This window comes from Argiope bruennichi, chromosome 7 (assembly GCF_947563725.1).
Source record: "Argiope bruennichi chromosome 7, qqArgBrue1.1, whole genome shotgun sequence".
Lineage (NCBI taxonomy): Eukaryota > Metazoa > Arthropoda > Arachnida > Araneae > Araneidae > Argiope > Argiope bruennichi.
Genome location: NC_079157.1, coordinates 55,782,485 through 55,808,594, shown reverse-complemented (window position 1 = coordinate 55,808,594; position 26,110 = coordinate 55,782,485). Strand labels below are relative to the sequence as shown.

At 25.3% G+C, this 26,110-nt stretch overlaps 1 protein-coding gene across 1 annotated transcript; it reads right to left on the bottom strand.

Moving 5' to 3' along the window:
- Positions 1–1,688: 1,688 nt before the first annotated feature.
- Positions 1,689–22,702, bottom strand: LOC129976332 (peroxisomal acyl-coenzyme A oxidase 1-like). Its single transcript, XM_056089845.1, has 14 exons — positions 22,400–22,702; positions 18,504–18,648; positions 17,172–17,341; positions 14,281–14,388; positions 13,273–13,392; positions 11,199–11,314; positions 10,228–10,397; positions 8,997–9,159; positions 8,027–8,217; positions 6,562–6,717; positions 5,074–5,179; positions 4,835–4,981; positions 3,833–4,036; positions 1,689–2,064 (listed from the first exon to the last, which is right to left on the bottom strand). Exons 1-14 carry the CDS (start codon positions 22,521–22,523, stop codon positions 2,011–2,013), a joined length of 1,974 nt encoding a protein of 657 aa, XP_055945820.1. The 5' UTR covers positions 22,524–22,702; the 3' UTR covers positions 1,689–2,010.
- Between the last annotated feature and the right edge of the window lie 3,408 nt (positions 22,703–26,110).

The window sequence follows — 26,110 nt, the reverse complement described above, 5'->3', positions numbered from 1 at the left end:
TATAACTAATCATGGCTCTCTTCAGTATAAACTATCACTTTCTGAAACTTGTACTCTCAACATTTTTATACTATTAGTATGATCATTAGATGTCATTTAGTATTTGAATTTAAATAAGTTGCATTAATCATTAATCAGTCTTTTTTGTGTGTATGTGGTGCAAAATTTCTTCCCATATTATATATGAAAGGCATATATGTGAGTTAAACAAATTTCAAAAGTTTGTTGCATCACAGAAAAGTTTATACACTAACTATTGTTGAGTATTCAATAAATTAATGTGTAATTTACAATTAATCATTATATTGGCTCTTTCATCCTCAGATGATTAAACTTAGTTGTTTTTAAAAACATTATAGATTCATAAAGATTAAAATATGCAAAGGATTATGAGAATTTTCATATGAAATTATCTTCCCTAAAATAATCATAATAAAAGGAGTGGTATATGTAAATTTTAACATAAAAATTATGTTATTATAAAAAATAAAAATTAGTTATCCATATCAAAATATAAATAGCTTTTTGATTTAAATATTTTCCAATTAACCATGCATTGTTTTGTACATATAAATGCACAATTAAATTGAAATTCCTTCCAATAATTTAATGTTGTTTATAAAAATATTTCCTTAATTGTTGCAATGACTTAGTTTATAAGGTCATTTTTATATTTAATGATTCATTTAAGGAAAATTGTCTAACTTCACCTTATTAAACATAAACACACACAAAAAAAATGTAATAAAAAACAGAACTTTAAATTGCATGCAAGATAAAAAGTACTTTGAAAATTATTTAATGTAATTTTTAATAAAACATTTTTTGTACAAAAAATTATGTGATCCAATTTTATTTAAAAGTTCATATAAAATCATATTAAAATTGCATAGATTATAACAAAAATAAATATATCAACAAGAAAAATTTACCAACTGCACACAAAAATATAAAATTTTCACATAGTGGTGAGTATATATCATTAGCGAAAATAATATCCTCCACCTATATATATATATTCTGTGAATCAATATTCTTAAAATGTTCATGACAGATTTTAAGATAAAAATGTAGTTACCACAAATGTATAAGTACTTAAAAAGTTCTATAATATCTGTGTATTCAAAATAAATATTGAGCAATTTAAATATAAAAAATACAGTTTAGCTATAAAAATTTCAGCATTAAAAAATATATATGATATACAAAAGCACAATAATGATGAATAATTATTATGACATTTTTTGGATTTTCTCAGAATAACATTTTTAACAAATTCACCATTTTCAATTTAATATCAGTGAATTTATATCTAGATGCATTTTACTAAATAGTTCCCTTGGATTACAGATATTTCTATTCCTGATAATAAAGATTAGCTGCAGCTGCCATTTTAAAATTCAATATGCAAATGAATTCTTAAAAAACATTAGAATAAATAATTGAGCTGTGAATTTGGATGGAATAAATATTCCATCCAAATTCATAACCTAATCTATGGTGTTTTATTTATAAGAATAATATTAAAAATAATTTAGATATTACTTTGAAGTAGACAAAATTAAACAGCATTGACAATCTTTGAATTCAAAAATTATCTACTAAGAATTTTTTTTAAAACTTTATCAGAAAGCTTTAAAATTATTCATCTGATAACAGAAACAATTAAATATTGAAAATTAAAAAAAAAAAAGTAAGATTTTAATTGACTTAAAACATTAAATATTATTCAAGGTACACTATTTTAAAAAATAAAAGAGGAAGAAATATCCTTTATAAATTCAGCAATTTAATTAGAATTTTATAACATTCAGAGTAAATGGAATTAAGGAACAGTTGTATACAAGATACATATACAAAAATGAATTAAAAAACAAATAAATATGAAGTATAGAAAATATACTTTTCTGAAATTTAAATAATCATTCAAACGTTTTTAAGTATTTTTCATACAAAGGAGATAAACACCTTTAATATATATATGATTTGAAATATATATGAATGTTTATATTATAGTTTAGACTTCATCACTGGCTGCAGATATTTGTAATATGAATCATGAACCTAGAATATAAATACAATCAATTAGTATGTAAATAAAAATAATAATAATAATAAACCATTATTATGAAATACAGTCTCATGTACTGTATTCATCACTATCAAGTAAAAAATGTTCATTTTTGAATAAAAGAAAACATTTAGTAAAATATAAGAATAAAATGGTATGTTCTTTCCCCCTATTCAAGTTAATGAATAATTTTATGTCACATTCAATTCTATCTTTAGAGAGGAAATAAAAAATTTTGTAGTTTGAATAACAATGTAATTTTTCTTCCAATAAATTTAGATACAGAAAATCTATAAAAAGCAATAAATATATTTAAATTTAAATGAACCATAATTGTTAGAATATAACCCATCTTAAAAAAATTAAATAAAATGAAAAATCAACTCGCAACAAAAATAAGAACAAAAGTCCTTTTAAATCAACATTTTAATCAAGCAAATTGCATACAGTAATGTAAAATTCAAATAATTAATCTAATTAATAATAAATAAACTGTTAAAGAAAAGTTTCAAAAAATACGAATCATAATCATTTTGTAACACAATCCATCTACCTTGTAATCCACTTTCCTGTTTGTTTAAAATATACCATTAAAAATTAACTCATTAATTACTGAAAATTTCAGCAAAAAATATTGATGAAGTTTTTCCCCATATTTAATAAAAATTGAATCAAAATTCAACCAGTTGTATTTAGTAATATGAAATTTATAGGAATAATTTACTTAAATATGTCTGCGATTCATAAATAAGATGTAAAAGAAAAATTAAAACACGTTATTGGACAATATCATTTGATGAGATCACAATACATCTATTTTAACCTATACAGCAAAAATACATAAAATTCATCTGCTGATATTCAATAAATATTTTGCTAATAAAAAATATCATTTTCTAAGTTAATTAAATGCTAAAGTTCTTTACATTACTATAATTTATTTCCACTTAAGACAAAGAAAAAATTTCCAGCAATTTATTTGTAATTTTGTGACATTTTTGTGTGTATTTTATATTCATGAAATTAAACTTAAGGAATAATTATGCATTTAAGAAGAATGCCTTTTTTTATTTTTTTAAAGTTAAATATATAACTTTTGCATTATTTGCAATTAAAAAAATTATTTCATCATAATTAAAAATATTAAATGCTAAATAACTGTTAAAAGTTAACAATACTTATAATTGCAAATCTTATTGATAACAATTTTAGAACACATTAAAAATTAATAGCAAGACAGAACCTCTCCCCCCCCCTAAAAAAGTATATTAAGGCAAACTACAAGGCTTCAACAAAAATCATTAATACAATTTACAGCTATTAAAAGAAATATAAAATAAACAAAGCATTTATATTAATTGAAACTGTTTTATCTGTTAAACTTTATAATTAAAGAAATTTTTATATATAACTGAAAATTTTGATTTGACTAACTAAATTTGTTAAAGCCACAGAACTTTACATAAGACTAATATTAAATTCTGAAAGAAAAAAAAAATTCTATGAAAACTGCACATTAAAAACTAATAATTTAAAGGGAAAAGACTAAATCTAATAAATTAAATTTCTCACCATGTACAGAAATTAAAAAATACTTGAAAAAATTACAGCAAATCAGGTTGATATTCATCCTCCAAAAAATGCTTCATATTAAATTATATAAAAATTATAATTCGAGCAACAAACTCATTTTCTAATTACTAGGACACTTTTAACATGCCCTTCCCTCTAAGAACTTATAAGTAATGCATTCAACCATACCTGTTTCTGATTCATTGGAGTTTTCTGGGCCCATTCATAAAGTCTTTCATAGACATTTCCATCATAGCATCCCAAGGGACTATTAAGTACCATATCATGGAAATCAAAGGCATCAACTAATGCTACTGCATTTGGACGCAATGCAGCCAACATTTCCAGCATATAATCATGCATTTTATTTAGTCTCTCTTCAGATAATCCAACCTAATAATAAAAATGCAGTTAAAAATAAGGTATTTAATGAATAGAAAAGTTTTATATCTCTTAAAAATTGCAAGCAGAAGGGAAAGAAGATCTTGAAATAACTAAAAAAATTTCATACTAAAATAGAAATAATACATGAAAAATCTTTTATCTCATTTTAATAAAATAAGTTTGATTATTTTATAAATTAATAGAATATTAAAAACTACCAACTAAAAGTACAAGAATAAGCCAAGCAAAAGGAAGCATTAGAATTAAAAATTCTGGGGTTAAATTCTAGGGGAAAAAATGATTTATAAGCATAATGCATTTTAAATAACTAAAATAGACATTAATTACGAATAAAAAAAATTTCAGAAAAAAAGTCAACTCTATTTTCATCAGATAATGAAAGTGGTGAATGTTACTTAAAAATTTCATATTTCTTCAAACACTTGTATCAAAACTTATTGAGTTATGTTATTTAGTCCATAATATGTAAACAAAAATAGATATTTTCATTTGTATTATATATTTTAGTATAAACGGTGAAAAAGTAAAAGAAATGCCTGTTTCATTTTTAGCATTTTATATTGCATTTTATTTTGATTTGCTTTTAATAAATAGATCACAATGGGAATTTTCTCCACAATTTACACATTGTTTATAAAAGGAAGTATCACAAGAACTTTAGAAAAAGAAAACAAAATTTTAAAAAATCAGACATTTCTTGAACAAAGTATCTTTGCATGCAATGTATTAAAAAAATTAAGACAACTTATTAAACACTTTATTAACACAATGACAAGTATTAATTACCATAGTAAAATTGCCACGTTGATCATGGATATTCTGAAGCAAATATAAATAGCATAGTTGAGTTATAACTTCTTTCAAATTAGTAGATACTGCACTCCTCCTCACCCAGCTAACATATTTCTGAGCTATATAATATTGCACATGAGCCTAGAAAACATAAAACATAATTCTATTAAAATTATTTTTTTTTAAATTATCAGAATGACTTTTTATATGAAACAAATACAAGTTTGTCTTACTTTAGCAGCTTCAATCAAATCAACATGACTGAGATTCCAAGCTATTTCTGGAACTTTTCCAGCACTGACAAAACTTTGTACACGAGCAGCAGCTTTAAATACCATTCTAAAATTTAGTAAAGCACATTTCATTAATTGAAGATCTCTAGTAATTGTATACATTATTGATAGCTGAAATTGATACCAACTTTTTTTTATTACTGAGAAAAAAATATGATTATATTTTATGAAATATAATACCACAAGATTTAAGATTTTTGAAATAGAATAATAATGGATTGCTCACAATAATGATTTTGACTAATTCCTGAAAATTTATCAAGGAAAAATACTAATGATTATCAAAGATTGATTTTTCATTTGCAATTTAAAATTTAATAACACTCAAATATGGTAATGAAAAATTCACACAATTAAGGTGATTAAAGCTTATTTGATATTATTTTCAAGAAAATTATATTTATTTAGAATAATATCAGACAAATTATATCAGTAACAAGCAATCTTTACAAAAAAAAAAAGGGAATTATCTTCTCTTTTTAAACTTTTATAATCATCTTCCAGAATATTCCTACATTATAAGACAAATTTAGTGGCATATTATTGAATTTTAAAAAAATATTCAGTATAAGATGAAAGAAGGAACCAAAAAAACCATACCAAATGAATAATAGCATATACTTTCATTTAATAAAAATGTCTAAAAAGTATTCACAAAAAATTTATATGAAACACATTTAGAAAAAAATTGTCAATTGGATGATTCAAATGGTACAAAATGCAACTTTTGCATAATATATCCTTATTTATATATCAAAGAATATACTTAATAAAAACTGAACAAAAAATTCAAGCAAGTTCAGAATTTTATTCCATCAGGCACTGTAAAAATATATTGAATAAGACATATTTTATATAAATTAATGAATTCATTTCTTAATCTTTAATCCTCAATTAATTAAGGATTAATTGATTTCTTAATCCCCAACTAAAGTTCCATTGCAATTAGAGTAAGTTTTCAAAGAATGCTTTTTTCTAACTAATTACACACAAAAAAATACTGATTATTACAAAAGGATTCCATGGAAGTAATGACACAAATTTATAAGGTTTCTCCCACCCTTTCCAAATTCGAGATTTTAATACCATCTGCTAGCTAGACAAATTTATTTTTCTAATATAAATTAGAAGAATAATGGCATTCCATTAGAATTACACATTTCAAGCTTTGGGTAGCAATAGCTGGATACTTACTATTCTGTTTTCTGTCCCTACAAACTCAAAATGTCCAAAAATATATTAAAATATTTTTTTTGGCATACAAAGTATTGGAACACATAGTGAATATATCATGCAATATTTTGCAATTATAAAAGTAAAATTTTAAAAATGGATTTATCTTGTTTCTCTTTTAACCTTTTAAATCATTGTTTTAATTTTTTTTTAAACCTGCTATTTAATGAAAAAAGAGAGACAATTAGTACATACTTCTGAGCTACAGCACAATAGCAATCAACAAGTTGTTCTAAAGATGGGGGATAACTAATAGTATGAGGAATGCTTTTATTTCCTTCAAGAAGATAGCCAAAAACTGAATTATTCTTTGGAACTGGTTGCTGACCTTTCAACACTTTTAAAAGGTACCTGAAATAAAAATTAAATGCTTACAGATTAAGAAAAAAAGTATTTTCTTGCTTAGAACTTGAATACAAAAAGAAAAAAAGAAGGGATTAAGAAGAAAAAATTCTGGTAACTGCAAAATGTTGAATATTTAATTTTATTTACAGTTTCTCAAAAAAAACAATACTTACAATCAAATCCAAAAAATAAAGCTTCTTAAATAATTCAGATTGAATATTGACTATGACAAAAAGTAAATCTGTTAGATCACATTGTTAAATATTTGTAAAGAAGGTGGCCAAACTCGCATCAGAATACTAAATCATATTTAAGGTTTATGACTAGGTAATTATGAAACAGCTAAGAAGTTTAAAATGTATCCCATACACATTATAGTATATATTCTCTATATCTTAATTATGGCAAAGAAAATAATTTACGAGATAGAAAATAAGGTCAGAAAATGAAAAAAATCCATAATGCATCACTTATCTTGGGAGATCATCTATCCCATACAAAATAATTCGATTGCATTTGCATGAATACATTGAATGGTTGCCTTTGTTAAATACATTATCTACATTATATTATGGTAGCAATTTTAATTCCTTATTCTAAAAATACAGATTTTTTTTGCTGGTGTTTTTGATGGATAAAATAATGGTGTGGAGTTTGATACTTCATACTGATGATGGAATATACCTCTTATAGGAAGTATATTCCAAAGGAAAGACGTACCTAGGTCAGTATGGTCACTGGCCACATAGTTCCCCCCATAGTGCTGTCATGACAATGGATGGTCATTCATTTTATCCAGACAGTATTGCAGAATAAGGACAATTCTTTTGCAACCATTATTTATTCCCTACAGCAAAGTAGTGAAGCAATAGGCTTCCGCAATAGGCTACTAATATCATAAATTAAACAAAACAAAAAAAAACCTCAATCACAAATGAAATGAGGTATAGTTTACAGGAAATAGGCAAACTTAACACAGCGATACCATTATCTTCATTATTAGAAATGTAGTAAATAAGATCCTATATCCAACATCTCACAAAAAAAACATAAATAAAGTGTTATTCAAGAAAACATTGAAGATATTAATGAAAAATAAATAACAATATTCACAATAATTAACTAACTGGAAAAGGAAAACATAATTAATAAATAATATTTATAATTAAAATTTTAAAAAGTGAACATATTTAATTGATAAAAGCATAATTTTAAAATTTTATAACATATATCTGAAGTAATTATTTCATTAAAGAAAATCATTCATATACTCTACATTTGTGATTTTGTTTGCATTAATATATTTTCCACATACCTGGCAGTTTGAAGGTAGAGAACAGTATTTTCACCTTCATATGTACAAGCAGCAACAGTAGTAGCATAAAGCCTATGTATTCCACTTATCATTAAATAACCATGACCACCGCAAGCACGCCTACAGATTTCAATAGCAGAGCTTCCAACATCAGTACATAGGGCTTTAAGACCAGATGAAGTTGCATGAAGCTTCAAATACATAAAAATTAGAATAAAACAATGTTTTTTTATATAAATTAATAAACTGGTAAAAAAACTGCAAAATATACCATTCTTATTATCCCATATGAAATATTATTGTTGTTATTATTATTTTGTCTTGATATTTCATATCAGAATGACATAAAAATGAAAGTCTAATAAAACAAAGAGAGATAGAGAAGTTTTTGCAGTTTTACATGCAAAAATATCTTGCATACCTTTCAACATAAGAAATCAACTGTACATCTGAAAGTGCAATTGAACAATACTAAATAAGGGCAATATGTTCAAATATAACATTAATCTACACTTCCTCAAATATTTCATTTTAAGAATAACCAACATTCTGATTAATATGCAACATCATATTATTATCCATATTAATTCCAAAGATTTATTCTTTACATCGCATATTTAATAAACTTCAGATATAAAACATAAATCTGCAATAATTTACTGGATTAAACATCTTCAGATTTATTATGGATCTAGAAAGCTTAAAATTAAATTAAAATCAAAATGAATACTACAAACAATTAACATTTTAAATCTAATTTAAATGAGACATCAGTGGGAACTAAGATTTCATATTAGAAATGTAAAAATTAGTCCATAATGCTTTTACTCGAATTTTAGAACAAATTATACTAAAAAATCTTATTTAAAAATTTTATATTAAATTTTAAGATACAATACAAAAAAAAACAATTATAAAGCAATAAATTGTACAACTGAAACTGATAGCAATTAATATAAAATCAAAATACCTCTGGTAAAGTTGCTAAATCTCCTTTTTCCATATCATGAGTGGCTGTTTTATAAGTATCCATAAGAGCAATAAAAGTTGCTTTGCATGCATGACTGAAGGCAACCATGGGAAGGAGTTTATACTGTTGAGCTTGATAATCCAATATTTGAACTTCACGCTCACTAAAATAAATATTGTAGAAATAAAACAAAATTGTATATTATGTTTGTTTTTTTTTCAATACTTCATTGAATAGAAGAAATAAGTATTAAAATTAAACTATTATAAAATAAATAATTAAGGAAATAATTAATGCAATTTATTAATATCATGTAAAAGTGGAAACTAGTTATGATCAGATTAAGACAAATTGTTTGTAAAAATGATTTGACAATACTTTATCATTTCTGCTTGACTCAGAGTAAGAATAAATAGCATTAAATTTAACTAATATCCATTTATTTTTTTAAACTATCATATTGACAAAATATGATCTTAGAACAGATAAATATTATTGCATTCGTTTTCATAATCAAGTAAAGGCGATAGGTATCAATGAATTACAAATTAATTTAAGTGGCTATGTATTAATCAGATCAGAAATTCTAATGCCTCTAGAGATATTATTTTGAAGAGATTAGAAATTAGATAATATGAATTATTTATAAAATCTGAAAATAAAATAATAATCTATATTTCAAAAACATGCCTTATAAATAAAGTTTTCATGCTTTAAAAATGAACAAAATATTAGAAAAAGCAATTTTATTATTTTTTCTAAAAAATTAATGAGCTTTAAATACTAAGGGTTTTATTTGTTAATTAAATTCGAGATACAATTACAATCAAACATTTAAAAGATATTCTACATTCATTTCTCATATTTAAAAACTAACAAGAATGATTTTTTAAACTTATCATTATATTTTGAAAATAAATGTTGGAACATGGTACACTATAATATCTAATTTTTTCACCACTGATTTTCCTTAATTAATGACATATCAATTGTTTCCCACAATCTTATCTTTTGAACTTTAACAGATTTTTGTCCTTTATTTTTAAATTGTTTATGTTATGAAATATTCAAAATGAAAATGAACAAAAAAAAAAAAGCTATACAATAAGAGAGAAGTTTTATTTTCAATAGTTTACTATTCAGAATAAAAGAAAGTTAAATACATTACTAACATTTATCTGCTAATTAAAATTCAAAAATTGCCTAAACTGTGAATTTTACATATACTAACTTAGGTAAAATCTGTGCTTGTCGCCTAACAGCACTGTAACGGATAGCAATAGTAGCAGCTCTAGCCACATTGTAAGACACCATGTCCAGAATCAGAACACGAACAAAAACCATTGTACCATAATTAAGTTTATCACTTTTAGGTTTTACATATTCACCATCAACAGTGACCTGCAACAAAATGCATTTTATTTGATTAATACAACAATACAATGAACAAAATTTAATATAATTGAAGTAAATCAAATTAATCACAATAAAAATGATAATCTATTTTTCATAAAGCTTACAGTTTAGAAAATAATGTGTAAATCATGTATTCAAACTTGTTTTTCACAAAAGATTAAAATAACTATATATATATTTTGTTAAAATAATATAAATGCTTATTGGGACAACAGATAGAATTCATTAACCTATGTAAGATAAGCTTAAATTAAGAAAATATTTTCATTTATTAACCTGAACTATAAAAAAGATTCACAATACAATAAATGGCATTATTTGTAATTTTTAGGAGGAGGGATCTTATAGTGAAAAATCATAATTAACAAAAAATTCTTTGAAGTAATAAAAAAATTACTTTAAAAAAAAGCAATACCAATATAAATTCATCCATAAAACTTAATGATATATTTTCAGTGAGTTAACATATATTTTCTCCAGTAAAAAAGCTATTGTAGTAATAATAATAATGGAAATAAATGTTCATGCCCCAATTTTCATACAAATTAGAAGAAATAACTAATAGTCAAAGAAATTTTCTTATATAGCAAAAAATTACAGGTTTTCATATTAGTGGGAGGTCAGTCTTTGTTCACAGAATTATTACATATTGGAATATTAAGTATATATATTTTTTAAGTTAAAATGAAATAAAAATACTTTTTCATACTTGATTTTTTTAAGAATATAATCTGCATACTACTATAATAAAATAATATTTATATGCAATAAAATCTTCATACATACTCGTGCATTTTTCATCAGCATATTCTCTCTTGGTATTCGTACATTGTCAAGCTTGAGGAATCCATTATCAGAAGCTCGAAAACCAACTTTGGGACCAATTTCTCCAACAGTTATACCTAAAAAAAAATTATTAGAATTTAAAAAGAATATTTGTATCAGAATAAAGAAAATAATTTTAAATCATTTTGAACCATCTAGAACCTTCTCACAAACCATCATGAGAAGAACAATTTGCAGAAAATATTTTTTTAGAATGTATTAAGTTATTCTATAGATCATGCAGTTCTTTAATTATATGAACTAAAAAGTTTAGAAGATTAACTATTTATTTGAAAGTGATAAATTAACCCAGTTTTTACTGTTGTTGCAAATTTTAAAGTGTGCAGTTAAATTTGTACAATTGTTTTTTTGGAGTTATAATATAAATGACAGAGGAGCATATTTAGTTTACTAAGTTTTGGGTGCTATAAATGCATAAAAAAATTCAAAGAATATTAAATATCTGGAAAGCAGACAGTAAATGCAAACTAGTATCAAAAGTTGTTTTAGAAATTCTGAACTGAAAACCTTAATTTATAAGATATTTGAACTTTACAAGAATGCCTTAGAAACCAAGGAGGAAGATCCCCTTATAACTCTTAAAGAGTTAGGATTTAAAAATTCATTCATTCATTGACACTTGCATAATATCAGAAACGTTAGCAATTTAAGTCAAAGAATAGCTTATAAACTTTCTACGTCTAATGCTAATCAAAAAGTGGATACATTTCTCTTCTCTCCTACCATGTCTCATAAATGAACATTTTTAGGAATGAATAGTGGTTGGTGAGGAGAAATGGATTCTCTATTAAAATGTTACCAAAGACAGTGAGTAGTAAAAAAAGTAACACTGGCATCTTAAGATAAAGAAGGTCGTCATCGGAGAAAGGTATTATCTGTTTACTGGCATATGAAAAGACAAGATCAAAACAATATCCATTTCATAAATAAGTGAATTTTGAAACAGAATTCTATAATGCTACCAAAAAGATGGTACAGTACTGCAAAAAAAAAAAGAGCAAATTTTAATTAAAAAATTTTTATTGGCTTAATATTGAAAAATAATGATTTTAAAAGCTGCATTATTTATAGGGTAACATTGACTAGATAAGTATATAATTTGATATCATTAGCTCACAAACTAAGATGAAAAATAAATACTTACAGGGCAGTGATAAATAGGTATTAATGGTGTAAAATAAACAATTGAGAATTCATACCGTTTACAGAAAACTTTTTTTATGTGTTTAAAAAAATTATTTAACCAATTTATAAGGATTTAATTACTTAACCAAAAAATAAAGATTTAATATCTGATTTAAAATATAATCTTAAAATTTACATTAAAAAATTCATGCTCAAATCATTTTCTTATAATTTTAAAATGCAGCAATTATATGATAAGTGTAAGAAGCTATGGTATCCATGATAAACATACTTTTGATAATCTAGTGTGGCAGGTTTAATTAGTTAAAGTGTTAGGTTAAAATTCATTTCATAACCATTCAGAATTTTTATGTCATTAACCAAACATGGATATATTATGTAAAATAAAATAAGCATTATCACTAAGATTAACTTTTGATTAGAACATTTTAAACATATTGTGATGAGTTAATAAAATAACCACAAATGAGCATATTCCTGGGGAAAATCGGATAATAACAAAGTTTTCTTTTAATCAGTGGATGCAATACATTTTTTACAGAGATATGAAATAATTCAAATATCTGTAAACAATGCAATATATTTTGTCAATATATATGTAAATTTTAAGTATTATATGTAATACAACTTATTTTATTATATTATCGAGAATTTTCTGGAATATAAAAAATTATACAAGTGCTCTGATAATTACAGGTGGGGTTTTTTTTTTTGTTGTTGTTGTTTTTTAAAACTACAACAGCAATATTTTGAATATAGTATATGTTTCAAATTTAATAAAAAAAATCTCTGTATGACAGAGAGAATTAAACTTGATAAATGTAGAAATGAATATAATGCAGAAATATTTTTAAATATTCAGTCATACCAGGGAGGGGTTCATGGTTATCTCTACGACGAATCTGAACCATGAATGGGTGAAGACCATGACATTTTCCTTTAGTGTGCAACTGAGCTTGCACAATGGCAAAGTTTGCAGTTTTTCCTACTGAAATGTATAAAATAAAATTAATATAAGTGTACAGCATTTTAATCAACTATTTGCAAAACAAATATTCTAACACACTTTATTTTTAATTATTTGTTTTAATTATCTTTATGACAGAAGAATCTCTAAAATGAAGTTTTGCTTTAACTTGTTAATGCTCACAACCCTATTTATAAGACAGATACATTTAACTTCTGTGTCTAAGCCAAATAAATTTTACAATTTAGAATTTCCATTTTTTTTTTTTTTTTTTTTTTTTTTTTTCTTTATCTAAGTCAATATGAATTCCCCAGTCTAACATAATTTTCAACTGGCATTACTAATTATTAGCCCAGTTTGAAAAGTCAAAGCATTATCATTTGGAAATTTATTTACTTAACATTTTGATTTACTTTTGATAAGGAATACAAGGAATTAACACTAATCTTTATTTTCAGATATTTTACTAAGTTTTAAAAATCAATAATAAAAACTTAATCACTTTTTACAGATTTTTTCTAAAAAATTAAAAAATTTATTTTATTTTGTTTTACAGTTAACTTAATGTTAGCATTTTTACCATAATTTTAAAAAATTATAGCAATCTATGCTTAAAATTGTGTTAATCATAAATAAATTAAAAGATTACTACAACTTTGATGCTAAATCAAATTTAAATAAGAAACAGCTATATCTAATATGAAAATTCAAGTAAGAGCAGCTTTACTAACACTATTATGTAAATTGAAAAAAAAATCCACATGAGCTAAAATGCATGTGAATAAAATAAATTATATTGGAATATAATAAAAACATTAGTTTTCATTTATTTTTACTATCATAACTTTGAAAATACTTAGATAAAATAATAAATAAATAAATGAGAAATCTTCAATTTTTAATACTCACAACTTCCAGGCCACCATTTTACAGATGATAATGTTGGTGAATTAATAACAAATTCTTGAGTTTTAGGATCATAAGTAGCAGTTGTTTCTAATCCTCTAAGAAATGTGCCTATTAAAACAAAATCGATTTGTTGCATTATACATCCGATTTTAGTTATAAAGCTGAAAAACGAAAATTTAGAATTGTTTACAAGGAATTGTATATGTTGGAATGAGCAAAATCTACCCAATTAGATAAACTATCAATTGATTCTATATAATAAAAAAAAGTATATTTTGGGAAACATAAGCACATAATAAGCATATGTTAAAAATTTGCAGAATAATTAATGCATATAGAATCGAACATTGGATTTTTATCTTCAGAATATTGTGAAAAATTCAATCCAAATATTAGCTTTATTATTATTATTTTTTAAGTTAGCACAACACTACTGCAGAAGAGGAAAAAAATTCTTATGAAACTACAGTATTTTATCCTGAAAAAATAAAAAGATGTGCAAGTTATTTAAGTTCTCTATTGTTCTATTACCAATAATAATGAGAGTAAAGAAATTCACAGAGCAATTAAAATTTTAAATTTCATTTAAATAGATGAAAACAGGAAACAAAATATCTTAAAAAGTTCAATTTAACAAGACATTTATATTTAATAATATAGTCCTTAGGGATTGCAATACCGGACCAAAATTTCAATACCGGTATTCGGTATTTTTTAGATCTTAATACCGGGATACCGGTTTTAATACCAGTATTAGAAATTTTAGAAAAAGAAAGAAAACAAGGTGTTTTTTCTTTGTTTTATTTGCCAGTTTTATAAGAGAATGTAAATATCACAAAAAATAATATGGAACTTATAAATTATAACAGTATATAGAGAATCACAAAAAAGTAAAGGAGCAACTTGTTTATTTAAATCACAAAAAAAGTGTACATATCACTATTCAGTCTGTGGTACTATTACAAATTTTTGAAATGTGATCTTAAAAAACATAATGCATCAATTGTAATATCATTAAGCCTGAAAAGTAATTTTGTGTAAAAATTACCAGCTGTCGAAAACGCTCTTTCGGCATCTACGCTAGTTGGTGATATTGTTAGCAATACGCGATATACTTATTTCCAAGTACTTACCTCTAAATCCCTCATCTCCAAATAAATCAATTTCTCGTCGGATGGTTTTGGATATAGCTGATTTCTGTATTGTATTTTGGTTCGTTGAATTTTTTTTAATTCATCGCTAATTCTAATTTTTGTTCAAGAGACAATTCCTTTTCACTATCGACATTAGTGTCATCATAATCTTCGATAACTGAACGGAATTCTTCTGAATCTGGATAGGTTTGTGGGTAAAAAATTGTAAGAAAATTTACTATAAAAATCAGATTTGAATTGATTATTTTCTTTTCTTCTTTTTCATTTTCATTTTTAAAATCATTATAATTATGTAAATACCATAAGACATTTTCTATTCTTTCTTCTGTGCGATTTTTCAATGTAATATATAATTCTTCAGATAGTGATGTGTGCTGTTCTTTCATGATTGCAACATGAAATTTATTGTTGCATTAGCTGTTAATAAATTAAAATCTCTCTGACATAATGTCTCTATAGTCAGTTTTATTGCAAGTAGAGCTGTTATAGTTCTGGATATTAAGTCGAATTGACTGTCTGAAAAATTAATTTGCAGGTTTAAGTCTATTATTGCTTTTTGGATTGGATTTCTAAATTTCAAAAACCATTCCATCATTAGGAGTAAATTGTTCCAAAGTGTCTTAGAATCTATTATTAACATATATTCTGTTTTATTTTCAGTGGGTATATAATTTTGTAATATAGCATTTTTTTGTAGGGAAAAGTTTAAATATCTTCACAATTTTCCGAACTTTATAAATTATAGGAAGCAATTCTTGATGGGTTAATATTTCATCCTCATTAGCAATATCTTCTTCCACAATTACATTGTCATTATCTTCATTGTCAATATCACTCTCACTCTTATTCTCTTCAATGTCAAAATTCGAAGTTTCTATATCCACAATATTTGGATTATTCTGTTCTTTATTTTTTTGGTATAATACATCTATTACTCCTAATTGAATTCCATGAGCATAGCACAATTGCTGATTTGCACCAATCAACTTTCCAACTTTTTTCATAATTGTTGCTCCATCAATCATTATGGATACAATATTTTCTTTCAGGGATAATCCATGTTTCGCTAATTTAGGTTTAAGCAATTAATTAAGCCATTAATTAGCTAATTAATTTCGCCCTCTAGGGAGACATAAAAACAAAAACGTATACCATATTGCTATGTTCGCGATACCTGAACATATAGTGGAGACAATTTTAAAAATTTCTAGTAAATACCGAAAAACCGGTATTTAAACTTGTGAATACTGGTATTACGAAATTGTAAAATGGCTCAAAACACCGGTATTCGGTATCCCGGTATTGCAATCCCTAATAGTCCTTGTTTCTGTTTTTGATTTTTTTAAACAAATAATGAAATTTATGTGAAAACTTTTACGCTTTAATAAGCATGTTTTATTACAAATCATTATTGCATGTACATTTATTCCTATTGCATTTGAAAACAATAGAAATTCATTATTTATTGAATCAAAATTATCACTCTATGATAATAAGTGCATTGAATGACTATTAAAATATTAATTTATTATCTATAAATTAAAAATTCCTTTTTTTAAATTATCAAATATCTTTTGCCATTCTACATAATTTTATCAACTATAGAAAAAAAACAAAAGATATATAAAAGAAGCAAATAATTTATAAGATATTTCCTTTGCCAAGAAAAGATTTACAACATCCATGACTATAAATAAAAAAGATCAAAATAATAACATTAATTTAAAATAAGCTAACCATGCCCAAGTTCAGTCTGAGCATATGTTCCAATTATCTTCATTTCTAAAGCATCTGGTAGCCATTTTGCTTGCTGTTCTTCAGTAGCTAAACCCATCAAACATGGTATGAACATCACAAAATGTACAGTAAGAGGTGATGCTTCTTGCAGAATAGCATCAGCAATGGATCTGAAATTCCAAAATTAAAATATAAATACACTTAATATTAGTATAAATCAGATATATCTGTAATGATAAATGCAAGTTCGTGAAATAATAAAAACACTACAATGCAATAATCTTTTTTTCTTTTTTTACCAGCAACTACAACTTTTTACTTGAAACTGCAAAAGACATTAACTCTTTGAAATGAAATGATGAGATCAGCTCATTATGAATTTTATTGAGAAAACTGATGATGACAATCTGCACTCACCAGAAATTATTCAGAGTTAATGCCTTTTATGAAAAGTTTTATTAATGAAAAAGTTCTTTTTATGGGAAAAAAATTATATCCTTGCCTCTTGCAAAAAAAAAAAAAAAAAAAAAATTAAATTATCAGTCTGAGCAGAACTGACTGAAAATAAATTGTCACATTCAAGGATAAATAAATAAATGCAATAAAAATGAACTACACTTTTTTAATTCAGATACAACTCATTTCAATTTAATTTACTGAAATAATTTGAAAATTAAGATGTTTATAAACAGCATTTCAAAATAAAGAACAAAGATTTCTTTAATATTTTTCTTTCAAAATTCTTACCAAAAATAAAATATAATATAACTGGAAAGTTTTATTTATTTATTTTGGTTACATTTAATTAAATTGTGCATAAATAATCTAGACAGATTTCAATTTAATCTTTTGAATAAAGTAATAAATAAAATCTTTCAATAAATAATAATAAATATAGTTTACTGAATAAAGTCTTCCCAAAGACATTAAAAATTATAAAGAAGGTTTTAAAAAATTTCAATTATGATTTTTATTTAGAATAATAAACTTTTAACAAAGTCATTGGTATTTAACTTTGTTAATTGCAATTTTTAATATATATATGTGTGTGTGTGTAGATAAGGTTAATTCATCTTTGTAATTTTTATTCTATATTTAATGCATTAAAACTCAAATGTTTTCTCAAAGGTTCTCAATAGAACTAATTATTATAAAATTGACAATTATCAAACCAGATAAGCATACAAAAAAAGAAACCCATCAATAGTTATATTACATATATCTGCCTCTTAATCATAAATAATATTATTATATAATATATTATTATAATAGTATAAAATAATTAATAAATGAATAATTTGTTTACAGGTTTTTATATTAAACAAAACTTACAAAATTTCTTGTGGGTCTGCAAGTTCCATCGCTTTATGAAAAATGTGGAAAGATTTTCGCAATGCATCATCATAAATTTCAGAATGAGTGAGGTAGTCAACTGGTACTTTATCTTGTAGTTCAGGATCACTGTAGAACAAATATTCTGCAAAAACCAATAAAAATATTTAAGTAAGTAACAATAAAAATAAATGGATTATCTATTTATAACGTCCGTATACTTTTTTTTTTTTCCATTTCCAACATATTTTAAGTAAATGAATATATTTTTAAATAATAATATACAATAGTGTAGCAACAAACAGAAACAAGGGGGGGGGATAGATTTAAGATCTTAGATTTAGGGGAAATCATGGAGATAAATCATTACGTTTTCACTTTTTAAAATCAAATATGATGAGAGGAGAGAACAATACTCTGCCCAGGGCACTATTCACATTTGCTATGCTGATGATAACGACAAAGAATGGGAGATGGGAAAAAAAAATTATACGATGCCCTGAATGTCTTCTCGCAACTACAATGGTTCAGTAAATTTTCCTAGTTCTACTTTTGGTGCATATTTAATCTAGGAAAATATACAATTTTCATTTTCAGAGATTATTCCCAGCAACTGCAAAACAAAAAACTCTGGCAAATAGAAGACAAATGTTGAATTAAAACATCTTATTTTGAAGAAATCTTTTTGGTTTTGTCTTGATATAGTTCTTTAATCCTTGAACCATTTTAATACAATTTTAGGAGGTGATTAAAATAAACTATGCTCTAATGAAAAAAATTATTTTCTATCAAAAAATATATTCCAAATATTTAACTAACCCGGTATAACCTATCATACTAGTTAATAAAAAATTATTATCATATGGTCAAATAAAAAAATATATAAATAAATATTTATGCAAGATAATTATCCCCAAAAGAACAGGAATTCATATGAGCATGAATAAGAAAAATCATTCTTTTTTCAAATTACACAAGGTAAAAAATACTGTCTTGATAAACATTCAAAACAGAGTAAATTAAACTCAATAAAAAAAGAATTAAATCTTTCTCCAAAGTGAAAAAAAGGAGGTATACAGTATGTGCATGGCACAGATTTTTTGACTTCAATTTTCATCTCACCATCGCCATGCACATAATAGCCATAATATAAAATGGTGGAATAATTTGAATTGGTTACAAAAAAGTTTCATAAAATTTTTATTACATTTCTTTGATGCTGGCAAACAGAGGTAAGAAGGGGGGACAGCTTTATAAATGTTATTTTCAAATAAAATATTTCAATAAAATTTGCTAACTAACAAATTTAAATTAAATGTATTTCTATTTTTTTATATTAAAATGATTATTTTTCAATTTTAGAGTTGCAAGAAAAAACTCGAATGAAAATGAATTCTCAAAAAGATTATAAATAGCAAAAAGGTAAGAAGTTGGTAGGTACAAAAGGTAAAGGTCTTAGTAGCAATAAACTGATTTCTTGCATTTTTATTCCTTTTTTCTCCAAGATAATTTTATTTCTAAAAACTATACATTTTATACATAAATATCTGTTCTACATTTAAAAAGTTTACAAAATTTTAAGAAAAAAGTAATCCAACATGGAAATTTTTGTCCTTTTCTTACATTTTTGACAATTTTTAAAAATAACATAATGTATTCAACAGGAAGTTTACTGACAATGTTCTATTTCAAGATTTTAGTTTATTATTTTACAAATTCCAATTATTTTACTAATAAAAATATTCAATTTTACAAAAAAAAAAAAATATTTATATAAAAGTATTAATTTTACACTGGTTTTAATTTTTTTCATTTTGTTGTATTTATTTGTATTCTGAAATTTTCAACTTTCTTTGGAAATTAACATTTATAATGCACAAAAGTTGACAAATTTTTGCAATATGCAATTAGAGGAGAATGAGACAGATTTCAGAAAATTTTTTTTATCTAGTTTAGACTTACCAAGAGTGCAATTTATAAAAGATCTAACAGCAAGATCTTTAATTTATTTTTTTAAAAAAATAATAAAACATCAAAATACAAACAATTAGCATTTATTTGCTTAGTTAAAAAATTATAACATTTTTGTCCCACATACGAGGGAGGTGTGGGACTCGTATAAAGAAGGAATGTTTCAAGGTTTGAAAAAATTTAAATTAATAAATCTTCTCATTCAATAATTTATGAATTTGGACATGGCAAACAAGAGCTGATTTAGAAACTTTCATTGATTCCATATCTTATAAACTTTTATTTTCTTTTACAACCATTTCCACCGATTGCAATACAATATTATTTAATATATTTTTCTCTTTTTAGATGCTTTTTCTTCCCTATTCATGACATATTTATATAAAAAAATATACAATTCATAATGTTTTTTTTTAAATCTAGAATAACAAGTTTTTAATAAATAAATTTCATAACTTAGCTTCATTTTTTTATTACTTAATATTTATTATATTGCTTATTACCTTATTATATTTACAGTAGAATTTCCCTTAACTGAAATTAAGTGGTAAACATGATTTTAGGTAGAAAATAATTTTTTTTTAAGTGAAATGATACAGAATGTATTCATAATTCATATGATGAATTATTTAAGAAAAATAAAAGAATAACAAAATATGTTTAAAAACACTGGTGCTCTTAAGTAAATTTTTGAAAAAGAATAGAATTTTCTCTAATGTTTTCTGTTTGATTAATGGAAGTCCAGCTTTTTTATTGTTGTAAATTATTACTTTATATTATTTAAATATGTATATGTATTATGTAACATAATGATGTATATTAATTTACGTATTTTAAAAAATTCAAAATCATCAACACACAATTGCATTATAACATCCAAACAACTTTATTAAATAACATTAAGAAAAATTAATCATTTGCATATTTAGCATTTTGAGAATGTATTGAAAAGTAATCAAATATGTCCCATTTCTTCCTCTGCAGATTTTTTTTAAAAATGCATATCACATGATAAATGTTACATTTAAGCTTAATTTGACTATGAGTTTATAAATACTATATCTTTGAGTTTATTAAACATTTAAAATATTTTATTTTACAAATAATAAGACTGAAAAAAATCAGTGAAAAAATAAGAATTTATTTACTTTCGAGGCATAAAAATTAGATTTTCTATTTTAAACACAAATAATATTATAGCTGGTGTAAAATTAGGATCAAGAAAGGAGGTACAGTTGCTGTATCTAATGGAGAAACTAGAAATAGATTCTTATCTTTTATTTAGACATAAATGCAGCTACCTCATTCCTCCCAAGTCTAATTTTGTGGTTTATTTCATTAAGAAAAAGAATAATTTGTGGTTTTACTTTGACAAAAAAAGTATTAATGTGGTTTGCATTGTCCAAACATTTCATGTCTACATCTTTGACTTTTAATGTAATCTTCTAACAAACATTAATACAAAAATATTTTTAAAAGCTCAAGCTCTAATTTATTATATTCGTTTTTTTTTTTTTTTGCATTTGGCAAGGTGTTTGACAGATTACAAGTTTAAATTAAAGAAAATCTTTGAACTTCTCAACTTCAAAAAAAAGTCAAGTCAAAGCATATGTGATTATAATTAAATACAAAAAATGTAGCTGCAAGCAAGTTTAACATAATTTTTCCTTCAAAATGATTATTTACTAATAGATGAAAAGCGAAGTAGAAAAATTAATGCCTTAAATATAATCTCTCAGTCTTAATTAATCATTATAAATAATAATTACAACAATAATTTAAGAAAAATCGATCTGTCGATAGTAGGCCAAATATATAACTTATATATATACATTATTAGTATATGCTAATAAATTACGTCGGTAAAAAAAAAATTATTTTTAAGAAAATCAGAGATCAATGACAGTTCAACTAAATGTAATTACCCAGTTCTTTCCGCCGATTTGTTTTTTCTTTATTTCCATCCAAAAGATTTGTCAACTCAACCACATCAAAAGTTGCATTCTTCCTTTCTCTAGCCAAATCTTCGTTTATTTTAAGAGTTCCCATGATTTCTTAAATATTTATACTCTAATTTACCACATAAAAATTTGATCGAGAACAAATTTTATTTTTCTTTTAAATCAGAACAAAACTAATAACAACCACTCACATGCTTTCTAGACGATGACAGAAAGAAACCTAGTCGCAGACTCAATTTCACACACGACGCACCTGTGCATAGTGCCGCAGGCCAATAGCTGGGTTAGGGAAATACCTCATTATGCATTGCATAATCCTTGTCAACCAATGAGGAAAGCAGAGTAAAAAGGTTATGCCAGAGGAAGGTCTAACAATTATGCTAAGGCCAACATTTCAACAACGTCCTTCCACGTCAGATCATCACTAAAATTGTTAATTAACCTATAACTTCTATGAAGAACAATCGACAAGAAACAATTGTACATAGCGAAGTGTTATGAAATGGAGTTGTGATTTGATTTCACAATTCCACTTATTATTTAATTTGTTGAAGTTCGCTCTGATTTTTATAATGTTCTTTAAAAAAGAGTTGCAGTTCATTAAAAGAGAAAGTAGTTCTGAAATTAAGAATAAGGCAAGCTAGAAACTTGGTTTCTTCTCTATATATTATATAACCTACATATGTGTTTTCCTTTCAACTTTCTGCTGTAATTAATTATACAGAGCGTCTAGCTTCGTCATTCAGAAAGGAGATTTGAGGCGCTTTGGATATCTTCTCATTAAACGATGGAATCTAAAATAAAGGATAGAGATCCAAAATTCTAATAATCTGGTGCATAAAAACTTCAACCGTCAAGTTCAAAGCATTTTGTTCGTGTGTGTTATCGTGGATAGGTAGTGGGGGAATGGGTTTGTCCAAAACGTTTATAGAAATTTACAAATTTGTAGTTATTTCATAACTCTCAGAAAATGGACAATAACACACGAGAATAATATTTTGTATAATACTTTAAAATTTGAAAAGACAATATTGCACATTAGTGTTGAAACAGTGTAGCATGCATTTTCTACAATTAAAACAGGATAAAATATATATAAAAAAAAAACATTGTGAGTTTAAACTATATTACATTCCGATATAATGTAGTATATGTTTCGCAGTGTTTGACATATTACTTCTCAATACTATAAATATTCCTGAAATTAAATATAATTATTTATTAGAGTTTTAAGAGCATCAAAATCTCTAATCCGTCTCTTGATTATTTATTTTTTAACTTAAAAAAATGGTTTTACTTGTGTATGTGTGTGTGTGTGTGTGTGTGTGTGTGTGTGTGTGTGTGTGTGTGTGTGTGTGTTTCACCTACCCTCAGATTTAAACCCGGGATCTTTAGATTTGTCAATAGAATCAGTGGTACCGACTGCTGATTACAGTAATTGCCTGTTTGACTCGAAAGGAATACTGTGCTCTTCCATTTTTTAATTATCCTTTTTTTGGATTGTCCGTCCCCAACAAAAGGGATAAATATCTCTCGCATTTGAGCATTAATTGTCACTCTCCACATCAGATTTTGCCTGGAAAACGAATAAAAGCATTAATAGTAGTCTTCTCGTCGCATCCCTTTCCCCATAAGATTGACATCCTGAATTTCCATACTTTTCCCTTGCCTATCATTACCCCATTTACTTCTGATAACTTTCCATCCCACTTTCCTTCATTAAAATCTGAAAATAGCCTTGTTGTTCTAAAAAGTACGGTAGATGGTTCGAAAAAATAGCTTTATCATTGTCACCAATAATTTATGGAAGATGGCTATTAAACATTTTTTGCATTACTCTTCAGAGTAAATGATCAAAATGGTCTACACTAACAACTAAACGCTTGTAAGAACAGTTTAGTGAACGCAGACCCAGTTTCGTCACCAACAACAGCCAAAAGTTAGTGATGCGAGAAAATTGTTACTTTAATCTGAAAATGCAGACAGTTGCTTTTCTTCTACTAATGATTACAAAACTGGACAATATAATCTTATCTTAAACATTCTTAAATTTATTATCTGGAGAATATCGAGAAACTGAGTACTCTTCCCACTTCCAAGGTCACGAAAAGTCATTCCTTCCTCGCAAAGATGGACGAGAAGAAAAGTTGAAACAATGAAAGGAAAACATACGAACAAGTGAATCAAGGTTGGGCACGTTCTTGCATGGAAATTACTTTTCGTTTCCGGTGGCGGATTGTCCAAGTTTCCAGCTTTCCCGATGGTTGGTGGGTACCCTTCCACATAAGATAGTATGGACCTCCAGGATTATATGTAAAAAAGAGAAAGCGTGAAAAGAGAAGGGCATACTCTTATATAGAATTAGTAGAATTTGCTTGCCCTTTATAAACTATGTAAATTAAATAGTAAAAAATTACTTTTTGTTATAAACATAGAATTAGTAGAATTTGCTTGCCCTTTATAAACTAAGTAAATTAAATAGTAAAAAATTACTTTTTGTTATAAACATAGAACTTAGTAGAATTTGCTTGCCCTTTATAAACTAAGTAAATTAAATAGTAAAAAATTACTTTTTGTTATAAACATAGAACTTCCTCTATGCAGAGTCCCTTTTCGATTTTCATGACTACCGGTATCCTTTGGCGAGATGGAAGACTCGTCTTTATTGGGAGTGATTGATCCATGCAAAAGGTGACTAAACGGAAGTTTTTTTTTTTTTTCCCTCTCTCTTTTATTTTTTTACAACTGCATTTTACTGTCACAAAACTGATGGACAAGCTAACTGCCTTTCTAAAGTAAAAATAATGTCTTCGTCTGGTCGTTAAAATCCTTAGGGGGGGGGATAATATAATTTGATAACCAAGGCACTTTTAAAAGAAAGAGCTACACACATCTTTTCTTAGATTTATGTGTTTGGGGACATTTATTTAATCATGTTTACAGGGCTGTCGAAAAGGCAAAGAAACTCCAATTTGACGGATTTTTGCCTGAAACATTTGAAGAAAAAGTGGTATTTCCATTTTTAGTCACAGAAAGTAAAATAGTAAAGTACGCGTATCTTGCTTTTTTTTTTAAATAAATTTCACGCTATTATGGTGGACACACTTTTAACAGATAAAACATTTCATTAGGGATTTCCCTTTCACGCATCTTCACTAAAACCATATACGAAAAAATCAACTTTAGGAATATAAAATTATATAATTTTAATCATATTTTCATTATTGATAAAATAGATTTTAAAATGTTAATATTTATTAACCTTATGGAGGATAATTTTATTCACTTAAATTCTAATACTCTTTGAAATAATGCGATCTGAAGTCCATGAGTTCAGATTTGAAGACAACTATGGTGCACATTTTAAAAAATAGTAAGCCAATTCATTGTTTTAATTTATCTAATTTAATTTCGTTTTGCGGATCATATTCTTATTTTATTTTGAAGCAAGGAATGAGGTGGATTTTGGAATCTGCAAAATGGAGGAAAATATCTCTTCTGTAGCAATAAATAAAGAAAAACCACTAATCATTAATTTGAATTCCCCCCCCCTCTTTTTTTTGGTGATTTGAAAAATGTAGGTATCAAAAATAAAATTTTTGAATTCAAATTCTTGTCGATACAGCCAAGATCATAATACTAGTGAATGCTGGAGAATGATCTTGTTGACCGTTT